The sequence below is a fragment of the Pteronotus mesoamericanus genome, unplaced genomic scaffold (genome assembly GCF_021234165.1).
Source record: "Pteronotus mesoamericanus isolate MK-2021 breed Mesoamerican mustached bat unplaced genomic scaffold, CSHL_Meso_final contig_101, whole genome shotgun sequence".
Taxonomy (NCBI): Eukaryota; Metazoa; Chordata; class Mammalia; order Chiroptera; family Mormoopidae; genus Pteronotus; species Pteronotus mesoamericanus.
The window spans coordinates 1,148,763-1,163,292 of record NW_026555001.1 but is presented as its reverse complement, the minus strand read 5'-3'; the positions used below and the strand labels follow the sequence as shown (position 1 = coordinate 1,163,292).

The following is a 14,530-nucleotide window of genomic DNA, read 5'->3' as shown; positions in this document are numbered from 1 at the left end:
AGATACTCGTGGTGTTATTGTGTCTAAAATGACATGATGACAAGACTAATAATCTTTATTGATGCTTTGTGTGCCAGGCACTGTTGTAATTGCTTTGCAGAAATGAATTCATCTTGTGAGATAGTTTTGAACACTGCAAAGCACTGTACACGTGTAAGTTATGGTATTTCCTGCACCTTGGAGGTGCTGGTTAAATTCTTGAAGAGGATAATATCCGCCAAGAAAAACAAATGTAAAGGGTGACAAGCAGCATTAGTATGAACCAAGCTTCATTCCTCGACCACACAGGGGTGGGGAATGGGGAGGTGGCCCACCAGCCTACTAGGAGAATCTGGATATTCTCCCACCGGACCCTTCACAACATTATCTACAGATGTGGGCTGTAGATGTATCAGGGCCCAGGCACTATCCATGCTAGTAACTTTGGGGAAGATTTGTCAGTGATATTCAGTCTACATTCTTGTACCTGATAAGGCAGATTTGACCCTTAGTAAAAACAGTTGTATACTGCACAGCTAGTAATGATATTATCATTGTTTGCAGGTGAGGAAACCAATACCAAGAGAGATCATTCTTTTCCCAAAGTCCCCATGCTAGCATGATTTCCTAATCCTGCCACCATCTCTCTTTCCACTTCTGGGTGATGTAGGGGGTCTCTGAGTTGGAATTCTGAGGAATGAGTTCCCAAGGAATAAACGTAATGAGGCAATTCAGAAAACTATGAGAAATTCTAATATGAGTAGACTTTCATTTAAAGGGATTTATTGATTCCTTTTTAATGGGAGCAGATGGAGCCTTCTGAACTGGGGAAGAGGGCAGTCTGACATGCGGGAGCCCTTCCCCAGCGCCTTCATACAATAAACACAAATGTTAAGTGAACATTTAGAACAGTCTGGAATTGGAAAGAAATCATAAGCAGGCAGCCTAGCTGGGCAACAGGGAGGACAAGGAGCGGGAAGGACTTACAGTTTTGAAAAGGCTGAAGGCAGGCTGCCGGGGCCCCAGCCCGACTTCAGCCCCAGCCCCTTACCTGTGCCTTTGCTGTGGGTCACAAGCCTTCGGTGGCCCTACAGCACTAGGCCTGATAGACGACCTGGAACAATCAAGGCTATCATTTTCTTTAACTGCATTTATTCACAAGCTGAGTATTGCTGGCGGGACTGCTATAAAGGGCTGCCCTGAGCACAGGCTTTCTCCACGCCGCCCCTAACCTGGAGTGCAGGACAGAGGAACGTCCCCCCAGTGCCCCTGTGGGGCTTCCTGTCATTGACCCCTGGGAGGGGCAGTCGGGAGCGAGGCAGAGCCAGTCGGTGCGGGGGGACTTGTCAAGGGATTGACAATGGGCCCATCCTCTCCAGACAGCGTGGGGCAAGTCATGTGACCCCTCTGGTCCTCCCAGCCCTGTATTCTACGTGAAGACTTGGGTGGGAGGATCTCTAAGCACCGGTCTTCAAGCTCTGCTGCCTAGCGCTGCCCATTTCTGCACAGGCAGCCCTCCCGTGGGGTCCGCACTCCCCCGCCTCCTTGAGCTCAGGCCCCCTTCTCCTCCCATAGTGTGCACCAAGGGTCAGGTGGTGAGCGGCCAGTACCGGATGCTGGCAAAGCACGGGGGCTATGTGTGGCTGGAGACGCAGGGGACGGTCATCTACAACCCTCGCAACCTGCAGCCCCAGTGCATCATGTGTGTGAACTACGTCCTGAGGTGAGTGTGCGAGGGCTTGTGGGGGACAGGTATGTGGGGGTGGGGGGCGAGCTCCCCAGACTGAGGATGGCAGGCCCAGTGAAGGCCCAGCCTCTCCGAAGGCTCTTCCGGAGCTCTTTGCAGTGCTCATCCTTAGGACCCAGAGGGCTGCTGTAGGTGTCTCAGGAGCAGTGGGAAGCTGGGGTTTCCCCTTTCCCGTGGTTTTGCTGCCTTTTTCCTTTGTCTTCTGTGCCATTCCTCTACCCACATGGGGGCGCAGAACAAAGTCATCACTTAGAGGGTAGTTTTTGAATGGGGAAAACCACTCATGTGTTTTGAGAAAAGCAGATGTAACACCTTCACTCTGTAGCACCTGGAAAGAAAGCTGGGTAAAGTCATCGCTAGACTGAAACAAACAAAAACCTCCAAACCTGTGTACACCATGCATAATCGGGTCATAAAATAGCATCCAAGACAGATCCATCTTCCAAAGGCACTCTCGGCGTTGCTACCCCAACTCCAAACTTTCATTTGTATGGTTCTTTACAAAGTGATGACACAGTGTCCATACCCAGGTGTTTGGCTAAGAGGCTTAGGCACCAGGGTTTCCCTGTGCCTCGGGAGCAACGGGATTTGGCTAGAAAATGTGGAAGGTCTGAAGTGCCCTCTTGCCCCGCCAGTGAGATTGAGAAGAATGATGTGGTGTTCTCCATGGACCAGACGGAATCCCTATTCAAGCCGCACCTGATGGCCATGAACAGCATCTTTGACAACAGTGGCGAGGTGGCTGTTTCTGAGAAGAGCCACTTCCTGTACACCAAGCTGAAGGAGGAACCGGAGGAGCTGGCCCAGCTGGCCCCCACTGCGGGAGATGCCATCATTTCTCTGGATTTTGGTGGGTGCTTGTCCGCTGAGCTGGGGGTCGTCGAACCCTCTTGGGGTGGGGGAGGTTTTTACCGTAACAGGCCTCCCTGACAACAGCTTTTCCTTAACCAGAGATACCTCTGTTCCTTCCCTGAGTCTCGCTAAGCAACTGTTAGTGGCCAGACTCTGCGCTGGGCACAAAAGAACAACACATACCTACCTACCGTGGAGAAAGACCGTGCTCCTTCTCACTTTGTGAGTGCTGAGCTAGGAGTGGTTATGCAGGATTCCCTCCCGGGGAGTCACATCTCCACCCCAGGAGTAGGCGACTGAGATGAGAGGAGGGCAGCAAGGGGTCTGCTGCGAGGCCCCGGGCACGGTTTCCCAGAGAGGGTGCATCTCCACCTGCACCTTAAAGGACAAATTGCTCTTTAGGCAGAGGGCCAAATTGAAATAATGTTGGGAGAAATAATTCCAGACACATGGATGGAGAAAAGATTCAGGCCCAGATTGAGCCCCATAGGCACTACTTCTCTAACACATGTGCCGGACTCGCAGAAACACAAGTCCTTCCAGCTGCAGAGAGAGCATTCAGGCCCTCCTGCTCCCATGCTGGAGGCACCTTAATGTGTACCTGGGGGCCCCTTCTTCCCCCTGTGTCCCCGTGTGTGACCCGCAGCCTTGCTGTGGCTACAAAAGGAGTGGGTACAGCTGCCGTCCTTGCTCTGGACTGTCTCGGTCCCTTTAGACAAGTTCTTGAGAGGCCACATGAGAATAGCAACTTCAGAGAATCATAGAGCACCATCCTGGGATGAGAAGCGTTGCAGCTTCCCTGTTTTGTGGTAGTACCAAGGCAGACTGCCCAACTCTCCTCTCTTAACCTTCTCATCTACATTCTGGATTGCTCTTCAAGGAACAGCGGCTCCTAATACATTAGTCTCTGAAAATTAAATGCTCCAGGAGGGTGTCTTCTTGAAAGCGAGTCTGTATGTTGACTCAGCCCCAGTTAAAGGGTCCTTTGTCCCAGCTAAGCCTCAGAGCACTGAGGGCCTAATTTCCAGGCCTTGTGGAGATTTCTTTTGCATCCTTTGGGCTGTCTCTGCCCTGGGGTTGAGCCCAGTGGTTGTGAGTGTTAACCAGGCCAGACCCTTGTCTCCACAGGGAACCAGAACTTTGAGGAGTCATCAGCCTATGGCGAGACCATCCTGCCCCCTAACCAGCCATGGGCTGAGGATTTGAGGAGCCACGGTGCCCAGAGTGAGCCCGGGAGCCTGCCTGCGAGCCTGCCCGCGAGCCTGCCTGCCTTCACCATGCCCCAGGCAGCCGCGCCGGGGAACACCAGCCCCAGTGCCACCAGCAGCAGCAGCTGCTCCACGGTGAGCCCCCCTGGAGAGAGGCCACAGAGAGGGTGGGCTCCTCCTTCTGGCCGCTGCCGGATGGCTGGACAGACTGGACAGAAACACTGCCCTCCTACTCAACTTATCCCAGAGGTGGTGACACATACCTGCCAGGTATTCGAGCTGTTTTCTTGCTGCCAGTATCCATCCCCATCTTAATAAGTTCCTTGAATGCAGGGGCTGAGTTGCACACAGTTTTGAGCCCCTAGCTCCATCCCTGCTCAGGACATAGTGATGTACAGTTTCCAGAGCCCTTCTGGCCATGGCCTTTATCCCCATCTGCTCTCGAGACAGGCTCATTTTATGTGGAGACTGAAGTTCAGAGAGGTTGATGAATTGACCTAATTCATACAGCTTGTAAGGAGTACTTGTTGGGTGGAATGGAGTTGATTTATGGGCCCAAGAATGTATTTTTCTTTCCAACTTGGACTTTGAGGAGACTAGTGTCATACCCTTGACATTGTCACTCTCCTTCCTGGTCCCCAGCCCAGCAGCCCTGAAGACTATTACACATCTCTGAATGATGATCTGAAGATTGAAATGATTGAGAAGCTCTTTGCCATGGACACAGAGGCAAAGGACCAGTGCAGCCCCCAGGTAGGCAGCCATGGAGGAGATCGGGGCGGCATGCTGTACCCTCCCACTGCTGCTGGTGAAGGTTCACATCCGGTCTTGCAGCCTCAGCTCTTTGTGGCAGAGACCAGTAGAGATACTTGGCCAGCCAAGGCCATGGTCCCTAACGGGGTGAGGGTGCAGGGAAATCGAGCCTGTGGAGGTCCCTTCTCCCACTTCCGCCATCTGCTTCACCTGTGTCCAACCCAGCTCCCCAACTTTAACCCTCACCTCGTTTATCTCCTGCTGACTGAGACAGCTTTCTTAGCGCTGTGAAAGCCAAGACTATGACTGGACTTCTCTTTAAGGAAGCCCGATATTTATAAAGGACATTCACATGTATAAGACATTTATAAGCATAGGGAACAATTACTCCCTTCACAAACTTAATCATCTTAGGAGTCTTTGAAACACTATTTTATTTCAAGTGCATTTAAAAATCACATCTGATTCATAAATTTTCACTTCCATGTCACTTTTCAGGAAAGCGTTTATTGTATAAGGCCCAATGCTCCTGCAGAAACTGTGTAAACAGGGCTGAGGCGGGTGGATGGGTGCGCGTTTCACAAAACCCAAAGGAAAACCATTAATTCGCATTTGTCTCAGTCTGGGTTGCTCATTCAAATTTCCGCCTCGCTCCTCTGCTGTCTCTTTATCCTGCCTGGCACGGGTTCCAGCTATCCTGCCAAGTGTTCCCCGTGCCAGCCCTTCCCTGGCGGCCCTCCCTTCTCTCCCCTTGGAACTCCACCAGGATTTATTACTCAGTACTTGATCACACCTGCCTGCTTCTGTCTCTGACCAGTTTGTCCCATTGTGATCGTTCATACATTAGGCACATCCCCCCAGTGAGGGTGTCATTCTCCAAAGGCAGAAACTTTTGTCGGCATCTGTGTGTGGGTATTCCCTGTGGTGCCCAGTGTGATCCTGGGGACCTGAGGGGCCATCTCTGAGGACTTGCTGATGGGGATGAAAGTCACTCCTGGGGCCGCTGCCTCTGAGCAGTCGCAGCTGTACCCTGGCATTGACCGTGCGTCCAGGCCCGCGCCAGGGCCGCTGAGGGAGAGGAGGGCCAAGCTGCCTTTGGCTCTCCGGGAGCCACTGTGTGCACCACAGGCCTAAGTGTCCCATGAGGACAGGGACGGGGCAATCACCGTGGGAAAGAGAGAGGGAGGGACGGCTTTGTGGAAGAGGTGGGTCTTGCCTGGGCCTCCGCGAGAGGAGGTGGGGTTTGGGCAGGTAGAGTGGAGAGAAGAGCGTCTTGGGGCCAGTGACGTGTGGTGTGCAGAGGGATGTCCGCCTGGAGCCGGGTGGCGCAGGCCGAGGGGGATGAACCGCACGGGAAGTCTAGGAAAGGAGTCTGAGGCTCCTTCGGGTGGGCCACCAGGAGCCAGTAAAGGCCTCAGAGCCGGGGGGCGGGGGGGGGGGGGGCAGCGGGCGTGCTGCGACAGGCTGTGCGGGAAGATTGCCTCTAGCAGGGAGGGGTGAGGGACGGAGATGGAATGGTGTGAGAGCGGCGCCAGCTGCTGAGCTCCTTTGTCTTTGCTCCGCATCTCCTCAGGTGGACTTCAACGAGCTGGACTTGGAGACGCTGGCACCCTACATCCCCATGGATGGGGAAGACTTCCAGCTGAGCCCCATCTGCCCGGAGGAAAAGCTCTCGCCTGAGAACCCTCAGTTCATCCCCCCGCAGTGCTTCAGCACCATGACGAACATCTTCCAGCCGCTGGCCCCTATGGCTTCCCACAGCCCCTGCTTCCTGGACAAGTATCAGCAGCCACTGGAAAGCAAGAAGATAGAACCTGAGCACCAGCCCCTGTCCTCCAACTTTTTCGATGGCGGGAGCAAAGTGTCCCTGCCACTGTGCTGCGGCCAGGCCAGCACTCCTCTCTCTTCTTTGGGGGGCAGATTCAACACAGAGTGGCCCCCGGACCCACCATTACACTTCCGTCCCACGAAGTGGCCTGTTGGAGATCAGCGCACTGAGGCCCTCGGGGCGTCACCGTTGGGGCCCCCCTTCACCTCGCCTCATCTCTCCATGTTCAAGAAGAAGTAGGTGGCAGTGACCCTTGGCTCCATCAGCCAAGGCTGTGCTGAAAAGGGAGGGAACAGTAGGCACCCACTGCAGGGAGACCTAGGGCCCAGAAAGGCTCCCTGCCCCACCGTCCACTCCTGCCCCACAGTGGCTGAGCCCCCAGTGAGCCCTGCTCTGAAATCCAAGAGCTCAGGCTGCAGGGTGTCACCCCAAGGTCCGGGAGGTTCCCGAGGTCTCGAGCAGGAATGTGTTTATCGAGGCTGGAGGGAGTTGAGAGGAGACTGAGGACAGGAAAGGGAGAGAAGTAGGCTGGCCAAGCCTTGAACACCCATGTCGCTCATTGGAGCACCCCTTTAGAGTAATTTCTTACCTAGAGCTCATTACCGGAGCCACAGAACACAATCAGTGATGTGAGCGATGATTTTCTCAGTTCCCTCATGGAACCCTGGTTGAGAAAAGTGAAAAGATGCCCCTCCTCTCCCTGCCTCTTGGCGCCCACCATTGCCTTTTCTGTCCTGCCTTCCCTGGCTCCTTCAAATCCCCAACAAGCCCCTTGTCAGCCAGCTGGGCGCTCACTGGGCCAAGGCACAATGGCTGGTGTATGACCTCCAGCTCCCAGGCACACTGGTTACGCTGCCCTGGGGCATGTGCCCTGGACAGAGCAGCCCTCAGTGGGAGCAGCTCAGACAGGGTGAGACGGGGCAGAAGAAACCCTCCTAAAGACTGATGCCTCCTAGCTGGGCAGGTGATATCACCAGCAGGAGGTACAGCTGGACGGGCGGGCACATGAGGAGGGAGGTGCAGGTGACTTGACCTGTTAGCACCCCACCACGTAGAGGAAACTGAAGAAGGGCAGCAGAGCCACAGCTCAGGCCCTGGGGCCCACACCCTTCCGCTGGGACTCCACCCTTTCGGTCTTAGAGCCGCCGCGGCCGTATTAGCTCAGGGAGGGCTCTCCGAAGACCCCAAGTCCAGGGGAAGGTACTGGCGGCGTGACTCCAAGCTCCCTCACAGCCCACTCTCTTGGACTTGGCAGGTCTGCGAAGGGCTTCGGGCCTCAGGGCCCAGACGTGATGAGCCCCGCCATGGTCGCCCTCTCCAACAAGCTGAAGCTGAAGCGACAGCTGGAGTACGAGGAGCAAGCCTTCCAAGACATGAATGGGGTGAGCCATCTCCTGACTGGCGTCATCTCGGGTCCCCTCCACAGCCCTTGGGGAAGGCTGGGCAGGGAATCGGGGCTGAGGGCAGAGCTGCAGGCTGGCAGGGAGCGCTCACACATGGTGAGGCTCAGCGTGCCAGCCAGGGGCAGCAGGGAGGGGTGGGGATGGGGCCTTTCAGAGAGAGGGAGCGCCAGCTCTATTCTGGGCACAGCTTCCCTGAGCCCGCCCCACCCCTGACTCAGTTTGAGGACCTGGTTCTCCGGCCCTCTCCCTTCTACATCTGCCCCTCCCACACCCAGGGGGACCCTCCAGGCAGCAGCCCTTCCCATCTGATGTGGAAAAGGATGAAGATTCTCAGGGGCTGCGGGAACTGCCCTTCAATGCCCAGCAAGCAGCTGAGCGCAAACGTGCCCAGTGGTGAGCAACCGGCCTGGCCTCCTGGGGCTGGGTGGGGTGTTTGCAGGTGGGAGGGCTGGGGCTCAGGGGCCCATCTTGGTTGTTCCTCTCACTCACCATCTGCCTTTCCACCCCACGTTCCACACACCCAACTTCACCTTCCCAGTCTGGCTCAATGACAGTCAGAAACCTCTAGGCTTCAAGGCCCCAGGGGCTGGCTCTAGTTCTGGTGACTCTGAGCACCTTCGGTGAAGGAGAGGAGGATGCTGGGGGCTTCACGGTCTCTCCCCGCCCTCAGGTCAGTGCTGCCCTCATGCTCCAATGTTGATCTTTCAGATGAATTCACCCAAAATCCCATGAGGGGCTCAAGTCAGCCTCTGAGACACCTGCCGCCACCACAGCCACCGTCTGCCGTGAGCCCTGGGGACAACGCCAAGAGCAGGTTCCCACCGCAGTGTTGCGCTTTTCAGTACCAAGACTACAGCCTGCCATCGGTCCACAAGGCGGCAGGTGGGTGCACAGAGGGGCTGAAGCCTCCATGCCAGCGTCTGCCGTGTGCGGTGGGGGCGGGGGGGGCGGGGGGCGGGGGGGGGCCAGGGCCCGGAGGTGGGCATCACAAGGCGGCAGGTCTCAGCTCAGCACGGGGCGGACTTGCAGCCACGAAGGGCCGCTGCTTTAAGAGGGGCGAGCCCTCCTTCTGAGAAGGAACGCAGCAGGAGCTGGAAGGCCATCTGCCTACAGGACTTTAGAAGGAATCTTCCAACAATCAGGTGACACCCAAGGCTCTTCCAATCCAAAGAGTTCTTGAGCCTGTGTCTTTTACTCAGTTCGTTGTGTTACCCAATTGCCTAATGCCCCATTGACCTCCTGGGGCATCACTCAGTTCTGGTGGGAGCTGAGCTGAGGATGCGCATGGAGAACGTGCTGCGGGCGGAGGGGTGGGGGTGGCCTGGGAGGCTGTGGGAGAGGTTGCCCTGCTGCAGCTTCCGGAGGGTTAGTCACCTGACACCTGCCTTCCATCCTGGGCCTCATTAGTCTGTTACCATCTTGCAAAACATAGATGTTGGCACAAAAATGTTACTACTTACCATAAACAAGTTTGAGGTTGTAGTAGAACATACCAGACCCCTGACCTAAAAGAGGGCGTTTCTTCAGCAATATGGTTTCGGGCAAATTGCTGTTCAGTGCCTCAGAACCCGGGCTTTAGAGCCGCCAGACAGCCCGAGGGCCTTAAATTCCAGCCCACTCTTTACTGGTTGGAGGGCAGAGCAAGCCACGCCCTTAAATGAAAGGTCTACATTTGAAGTGTTGAGCTCTGGTACAGTTTGTATTGAGTAATAACCAGCACTGTTGTCCCTGCCATGAGCCCACACGTTCCCTTGAACCTTAGAAATCAGGGGGGGATTATTTCTGACAGTATGTAAAAGAAACGGGGATTAGAGAGGGATAGTGAGCATCCGAAGTATCTATTGCTACTGTGGGGGCTTCAAGAGGCGGGAGGCCCAGTGGGGGAGGCAGGTGCGGGCGGGGGGTCGGGGGGCACTGCGCGTGCAGCCAGCGACAGGGAAAGACCTTACTGATGTCTCCTCCTTCAAGGCCAAGAAGCCTTCGTGGGGGCTCCCCCCACACAACCCCCATTCCCTAAAATATCCTCTTGCTGCTGCCTGCACCACACACCTCTCTTCCTTGGGGTTCCGTTGTACCCTTCACATCCCCGGTAGCCTCTTATGGAATAGAGCCTTTTCCAAATGTTTGATTTAGTTTTTGAAATACCCTACCAACTGTTCTTTCAGGTATGGCAAGCCGGCTGCTTGGGCCCTCGTTTGAGCCCTACCTGCTGCCCGAATTGACCAGATATGACTGTGAGGTGAACGTCCCTGTACCAGGAAGCTCCACACTCCTGCAAGGAGGGGAACTTCTCAGAGCCCTGGACCAGGCCACTTGAACCAGGGCCTTCCCCAGGGCAGGTCCCCTGCATGCCATCCCGCCAGCTTCACTCTCGACATCTATTTTTGCAACTAGGTATTTCTAACACCAACACTTTTTACAAGATGTACTTACCTGGCAAACTTGCCCAGGTTACCGAGTAATGGCCTTTTTCTGAAGATGCTCATTTTATTATCTATATTTTTAAAATATACAATTGTTTTACCTGTGTTTTACTCTGTCAATGAAAATATTCTTAAATTTTGTAAGATTTTCCTCCCCTACTTCAATTACTTCTAATTTATATTATCCATGGGCCTCCCTCTTATACACACACAATATTCATACTAACAAGTTCGGTGTATGTTTGTTCCACAGTAGGGAAAGCTTTGGCTTCATTTAACTGAAAAGATTTTGTTGTTGTTGCCAAAGAGAAACAAAACAATTTTGCTTTCAAGCTTGATTTGTGGCCTCGCCCTCTCACAGTCCTTCTCCTTCCTTTTTTTAAAACTAATCACCATACTGTAAATTTCAGTCTTTTCTTTTAAGCCAACTCTTTGCTATCATTTCGATGGCTTTTGGGAAAAAAAAAAGAAATGTGAAGGGTGAACTCCAGTGTATGTGGTTATCCGTGAAAGATGCAGCGTGGCTTCCCCAACTGTTCGGTGTTCTGCTCCCCCCCACCCCCGCTTTGGTGATTTTTTTAATTATTATTATTCGAAACCATAACTGAGTTTTTTAAAAATTTATATCTGGGTTAAGTGTTTATCATATATATGGGTACTTTGTAATATCTAAAGACTTAGAAACGGAAATGGAATCCTGCTCACAAAATCACTTTAAGATTTTTTTTAAGCTGTTAATTTTCTTTTTCCTGCTAACTCTGCAGAATTGTACAGAACTCCCACGGGCCTGTACTAACACGGCTCAAGGTTACTCTCTGTTGGCTTTTGCTTTGGGGTAAGGCATAGCGTGACAAACAGTCCAAGAAGTGTAATCATTAAGTGGGAGCACTGCGAGCTGTCTTCTCCTCGTGTTCTGTATGTATTGTGTATGTATGTATATATTATTATTGCTGCCAAGAGGGTCTGATGGCACATCATGGGCTAGGGCTGTAGGGGGGGCAGATCTAAGGGAGAGGAAGTGCTTTAATTTTCCTTAAGATTTTGTTGCTAGCCCTTCAAGTGCACTGAGCTATGTGACTCTAATGGGCTTTCACGTGGCACATTTGGATATTTCCAGAACTACCATGAGATGGTTTAGATGGGAATTCATGAAAGTAAGCAAGGATTCAGAAATGGTGCAGCGACCCAGTCCACGTCTTCCCCACCTACAGCCTGGGGCACGTGAAGCTGGACTGAAAGGGTACAGACAGTGGGGGCAGCTGGACCTGACTGGCCGCATCCTGCGGCCCCCTCCTCAAATTGCCCTACAAGGCAAGGTGCAGTGCCCCTGCTGGTGAGCAGCAGGCAGACCTTGGGGACAGCCCCAGCCTCAGGCCCTCCCCCAGGTCTGTTTGTCACTTGAAGTGACTTGTATAGGTAGGAAGCACTGGAAACAGAGTGTTCTCAGAACACTTTAACTCACTGGGTAAGAGGGACGATACCTTCGGTTTTTAAATACCAGTCATATGGAACTTATCTGTCATCAGTATAATGAAGAAGTTTCTAGAAACACACATCTAAAGCACAACAGACCAAGAATTGGGTAAGCCTGGATGGACTCTGCCAAAAATGAAATTTAAATTTCAGAAGACTCTGAATTAGATGAGAGAAATAACCTAGTCCCTGTGTGTTGCCCAAATCATGCTTAAGCAGCACAGCTTGTCCCCCACACGGCGACAGGGCTTGAAGGGTTACTGCCACGTAGATGCTGGTATTGATTCCTGTGTGCATTGCCTTGGCATCAAGGGTATTTTACCCTTGCAGTTTTACTAAAACACTCTGAAAAATATTCCGAGCTTCAATATTAACTTTACCTGTCAATGTAACGATTTCATGTACATTATTATTTTGTCAAATTCCTACTGACATTATTACTATATGGGAGCTTAACTTTATAAGGAAATGTATTTTGACACTGATATCTTATTAAAGTATTCTGATCCTAACTACTGCTGGTGGCGCTTGTTTCCTGTGGACTGATCATGGGTTACCCTGGCGTGAAGCAATGTTTACTAGTTTGCAGAGAATGGATGTTGGCGCTGATCTCTGGGAGACAACCAAGGCCCGTGGACAGAAGACGGGTGATGGAAGAAAGGCTGATGTTACGCCTGAGACTGAAAGGCCATGTTATACTGCCCATATTTCTATCTGCCACAGGGCCCTTTTTGTACCCAGGGGGACCCCAGGGAGCAAGTCATGGTCCCTGCTTTCAGAAAATTATGTGAAGCAATCTGAGCCGCACTGGCCTGTGTGTTGACTGCACTTTGTGATGAGGGGTCAGCCTGGGCTCAGCAGGCAGAGAGGACTACAGTTTGGAGGTGGCAGGGCTGAGATGGGGACTTCCCGAGTAGGATGTGAATGGGAAGGGCAAAGAAAAAGGAAACGTCAGCCAGAGAGAGCACAGTGAAAGCCCCAGATTAGGTGTGAGCATGATGGGTTCCCTAATTCAAACTTTACCCTCCAAATCATGACCTGCTTATAACCAGACAGCTATCTCTGCGGTGTGATTAAGGGGTCGGCAGGGGGGGTGGGCGGGTCTGGGGGCAGACCTGGCAGCTGCCTCTCTCACATTCGTCAGTCCCACAACCAGCCGTTCCAGAATCCTGCACTTTGTTTGCCTAACAGTTCAGTCCACACGGCGTGGTCTCCCACTTACCTTATTAGCTCTCTTGATCCTCAAGCTGAGGGGTCCTGTGAGCACCCAATTCACAAAAGGAACAGAGTCAAACTGAGTGGCTCCCACAAGTCACATCCTATGAATAGAAGACATGAAATGGGAGCCCAGTCTCAGCCCTGCTTCTCCCCAACTGCCTCTGCCAGCTGGGGGTGGGGAGGGACAGTATATTTTAAGCTAAAGCTCTGTTTTCATTGCCAAATAGAATGTTCCTGTCTTTATTACTTTAAGCTTTATACCTCCTTCTGGTCCTTTTGCTTGCTCTCCTCATCTCTTCCCTTCCCCAGCTTGGTGCCCGGGCCTTCAGACTAGATTTCCTAGGCCCTGCCCGGCTCCCACTCACCTTTGCCTGCTTTCTCCGACTTCCTGGAAACCTCATCTGTTTGTTCTTTTTTGGAAGCTGATCTGTGAGTGACACATCTCAGCCAGACCTTCAACAGCAGAGTTGCCTCTGAGCATTGACAAGTTCAGGACTCAGACACGGAGGGGCCCCATTCTGGAACCCAGAAACTTTAGCGGGTATGGGTCTACGAAGCATCCTTGGGCAAGGCCGCTGGCCTTAACCCCCTGAAGGCTATGATTGTGTCCTTCAGCCACTGGGGGTGGAGGCAGCTCCAGGCTCCTTGCCTCCAAGCCCCGCAAGGGGGGGCGGGGGGACTGCACCAACATCATTGTCCCTGGTGGATTGCAGGAGCTTGATCCCTAGAAGCACTCAAGCTCAAGACAACCTCTGCCTGCTTCCTTCATATTTTGTCTTTGAGTAATCCAGTGAAGACGGACTTAGGTGCTCCTGATTTTCGTACTTCTCAAAATGCAGGTAGCTTAGGAGTAGGCATGTGCCAGCATGGCCAGGTGGGCAGGGACAGAGGTAGGGTCCCTGTGTAGAAGTGACAACCATTCAGCCACTGGGGGCTCCTCCTGACTCTAGATATGTTCCCCTCTAGGCAAGTAAGATCCAGCAAGGTATGATACCTTCCCAGCTCTTGCCCTGGGTGGCAGCTGCTGGATGAGAGGTGTCTCCAGAAGCAGGACCCAGACCTAGCACTGAGGAAAGAGGCAGCCTCACCTGGCAGAGAAGGGCCAGCCCTGGCTCCGTCTGATCCACACAGGGCAAAATTTACGTCTCCTGAAGAGGCATGGTCTCTAACGTGCATTTCAAATTGGGGGTGGGGGACTTGAACTGTGGGTTTTACTAGAGATAGAATGGAGGTCCGTTGCCTTCAAAACATGCATGATTCAACCATCTGCAGCCTGTTCTCTTCAGCCCTTGCCCACTCTGCTTTCTGTGAAAAAGACCTTGTATCAGGAGGCCTGCCTACACAGTGATCAGGTTAATGTGGTTCTCTCATTCTTGAGGCAGGAGGGCCCCAGTAGGACAAGACTGGAGGTATTCTCCCTGACCAGCTCAGAATGCTGAGGAGCAGGCCCGTACCTACTCCTAAGTTCTCCATCAGTATACAGGAGTCCCCACACACACGGTTCTCCGGCTGCCGCCACCACGGCCTTGAAGGTCTCCAGTGTCTTCCTCGTCTTTTCTCTTGGGGCACTTTCAGTTCTTCCAAAATGATAATGATCACAGCACAACCCACACTGCTTCAAAATGGTCTTCTGAACTCGGTAGCCC

At 53.0% G+C, this 14,530-nt stretch overlaps 1 protein-coding gene across 1 annotated transcript in view; it reads left to right on the top strand.

Moving 5' to 3' along the window:
- EPAS1 (endothelial PAS domain protein 1) overlaps positions 1–10,773 on the top strand; it is an 82,727-nt gene extending 71,954 nt beyond the window's left edge. The window contains exons 8-16 of the mRNA XM_054567018.1: positions 1,555–1,702; positions 2,362–2,576; positions 3,707–3,921; positions 4,429–4,539; positions 6,113–6,603; positions 7,623–7,749; positions 8,046–8,163; positions 8,479–8,652; positions 9,936–10,773. Of these exons, the coding sequence (XP_054422993.1) occupies positions 1,555–1,702; positions 2,362–2,576; positions 3,707–3,921; positions 4,429–4,539; positions 6,113–6,603; positions 7,623–7,749; positions 8,046–8,163; positions 8,479–8,652; positions 9,936–10,087 (1,751 nt within the window). The 3' untranslated portion in view covers positions 10,088–10,773. The remainder of the gene's footprint in view (positions 1–1,554; positions 1,703–2,361; positions 2,577–3,706; positions 3,922–4,428; positions 4,540–6,112; positions 6,604–7,622; positions 7,750–8,045; positions 8,164–8,478; positions 8,653–9,935) is intronic.
- Positions 10,774–14,530: the final 3,757 nt, after the last annotated feature.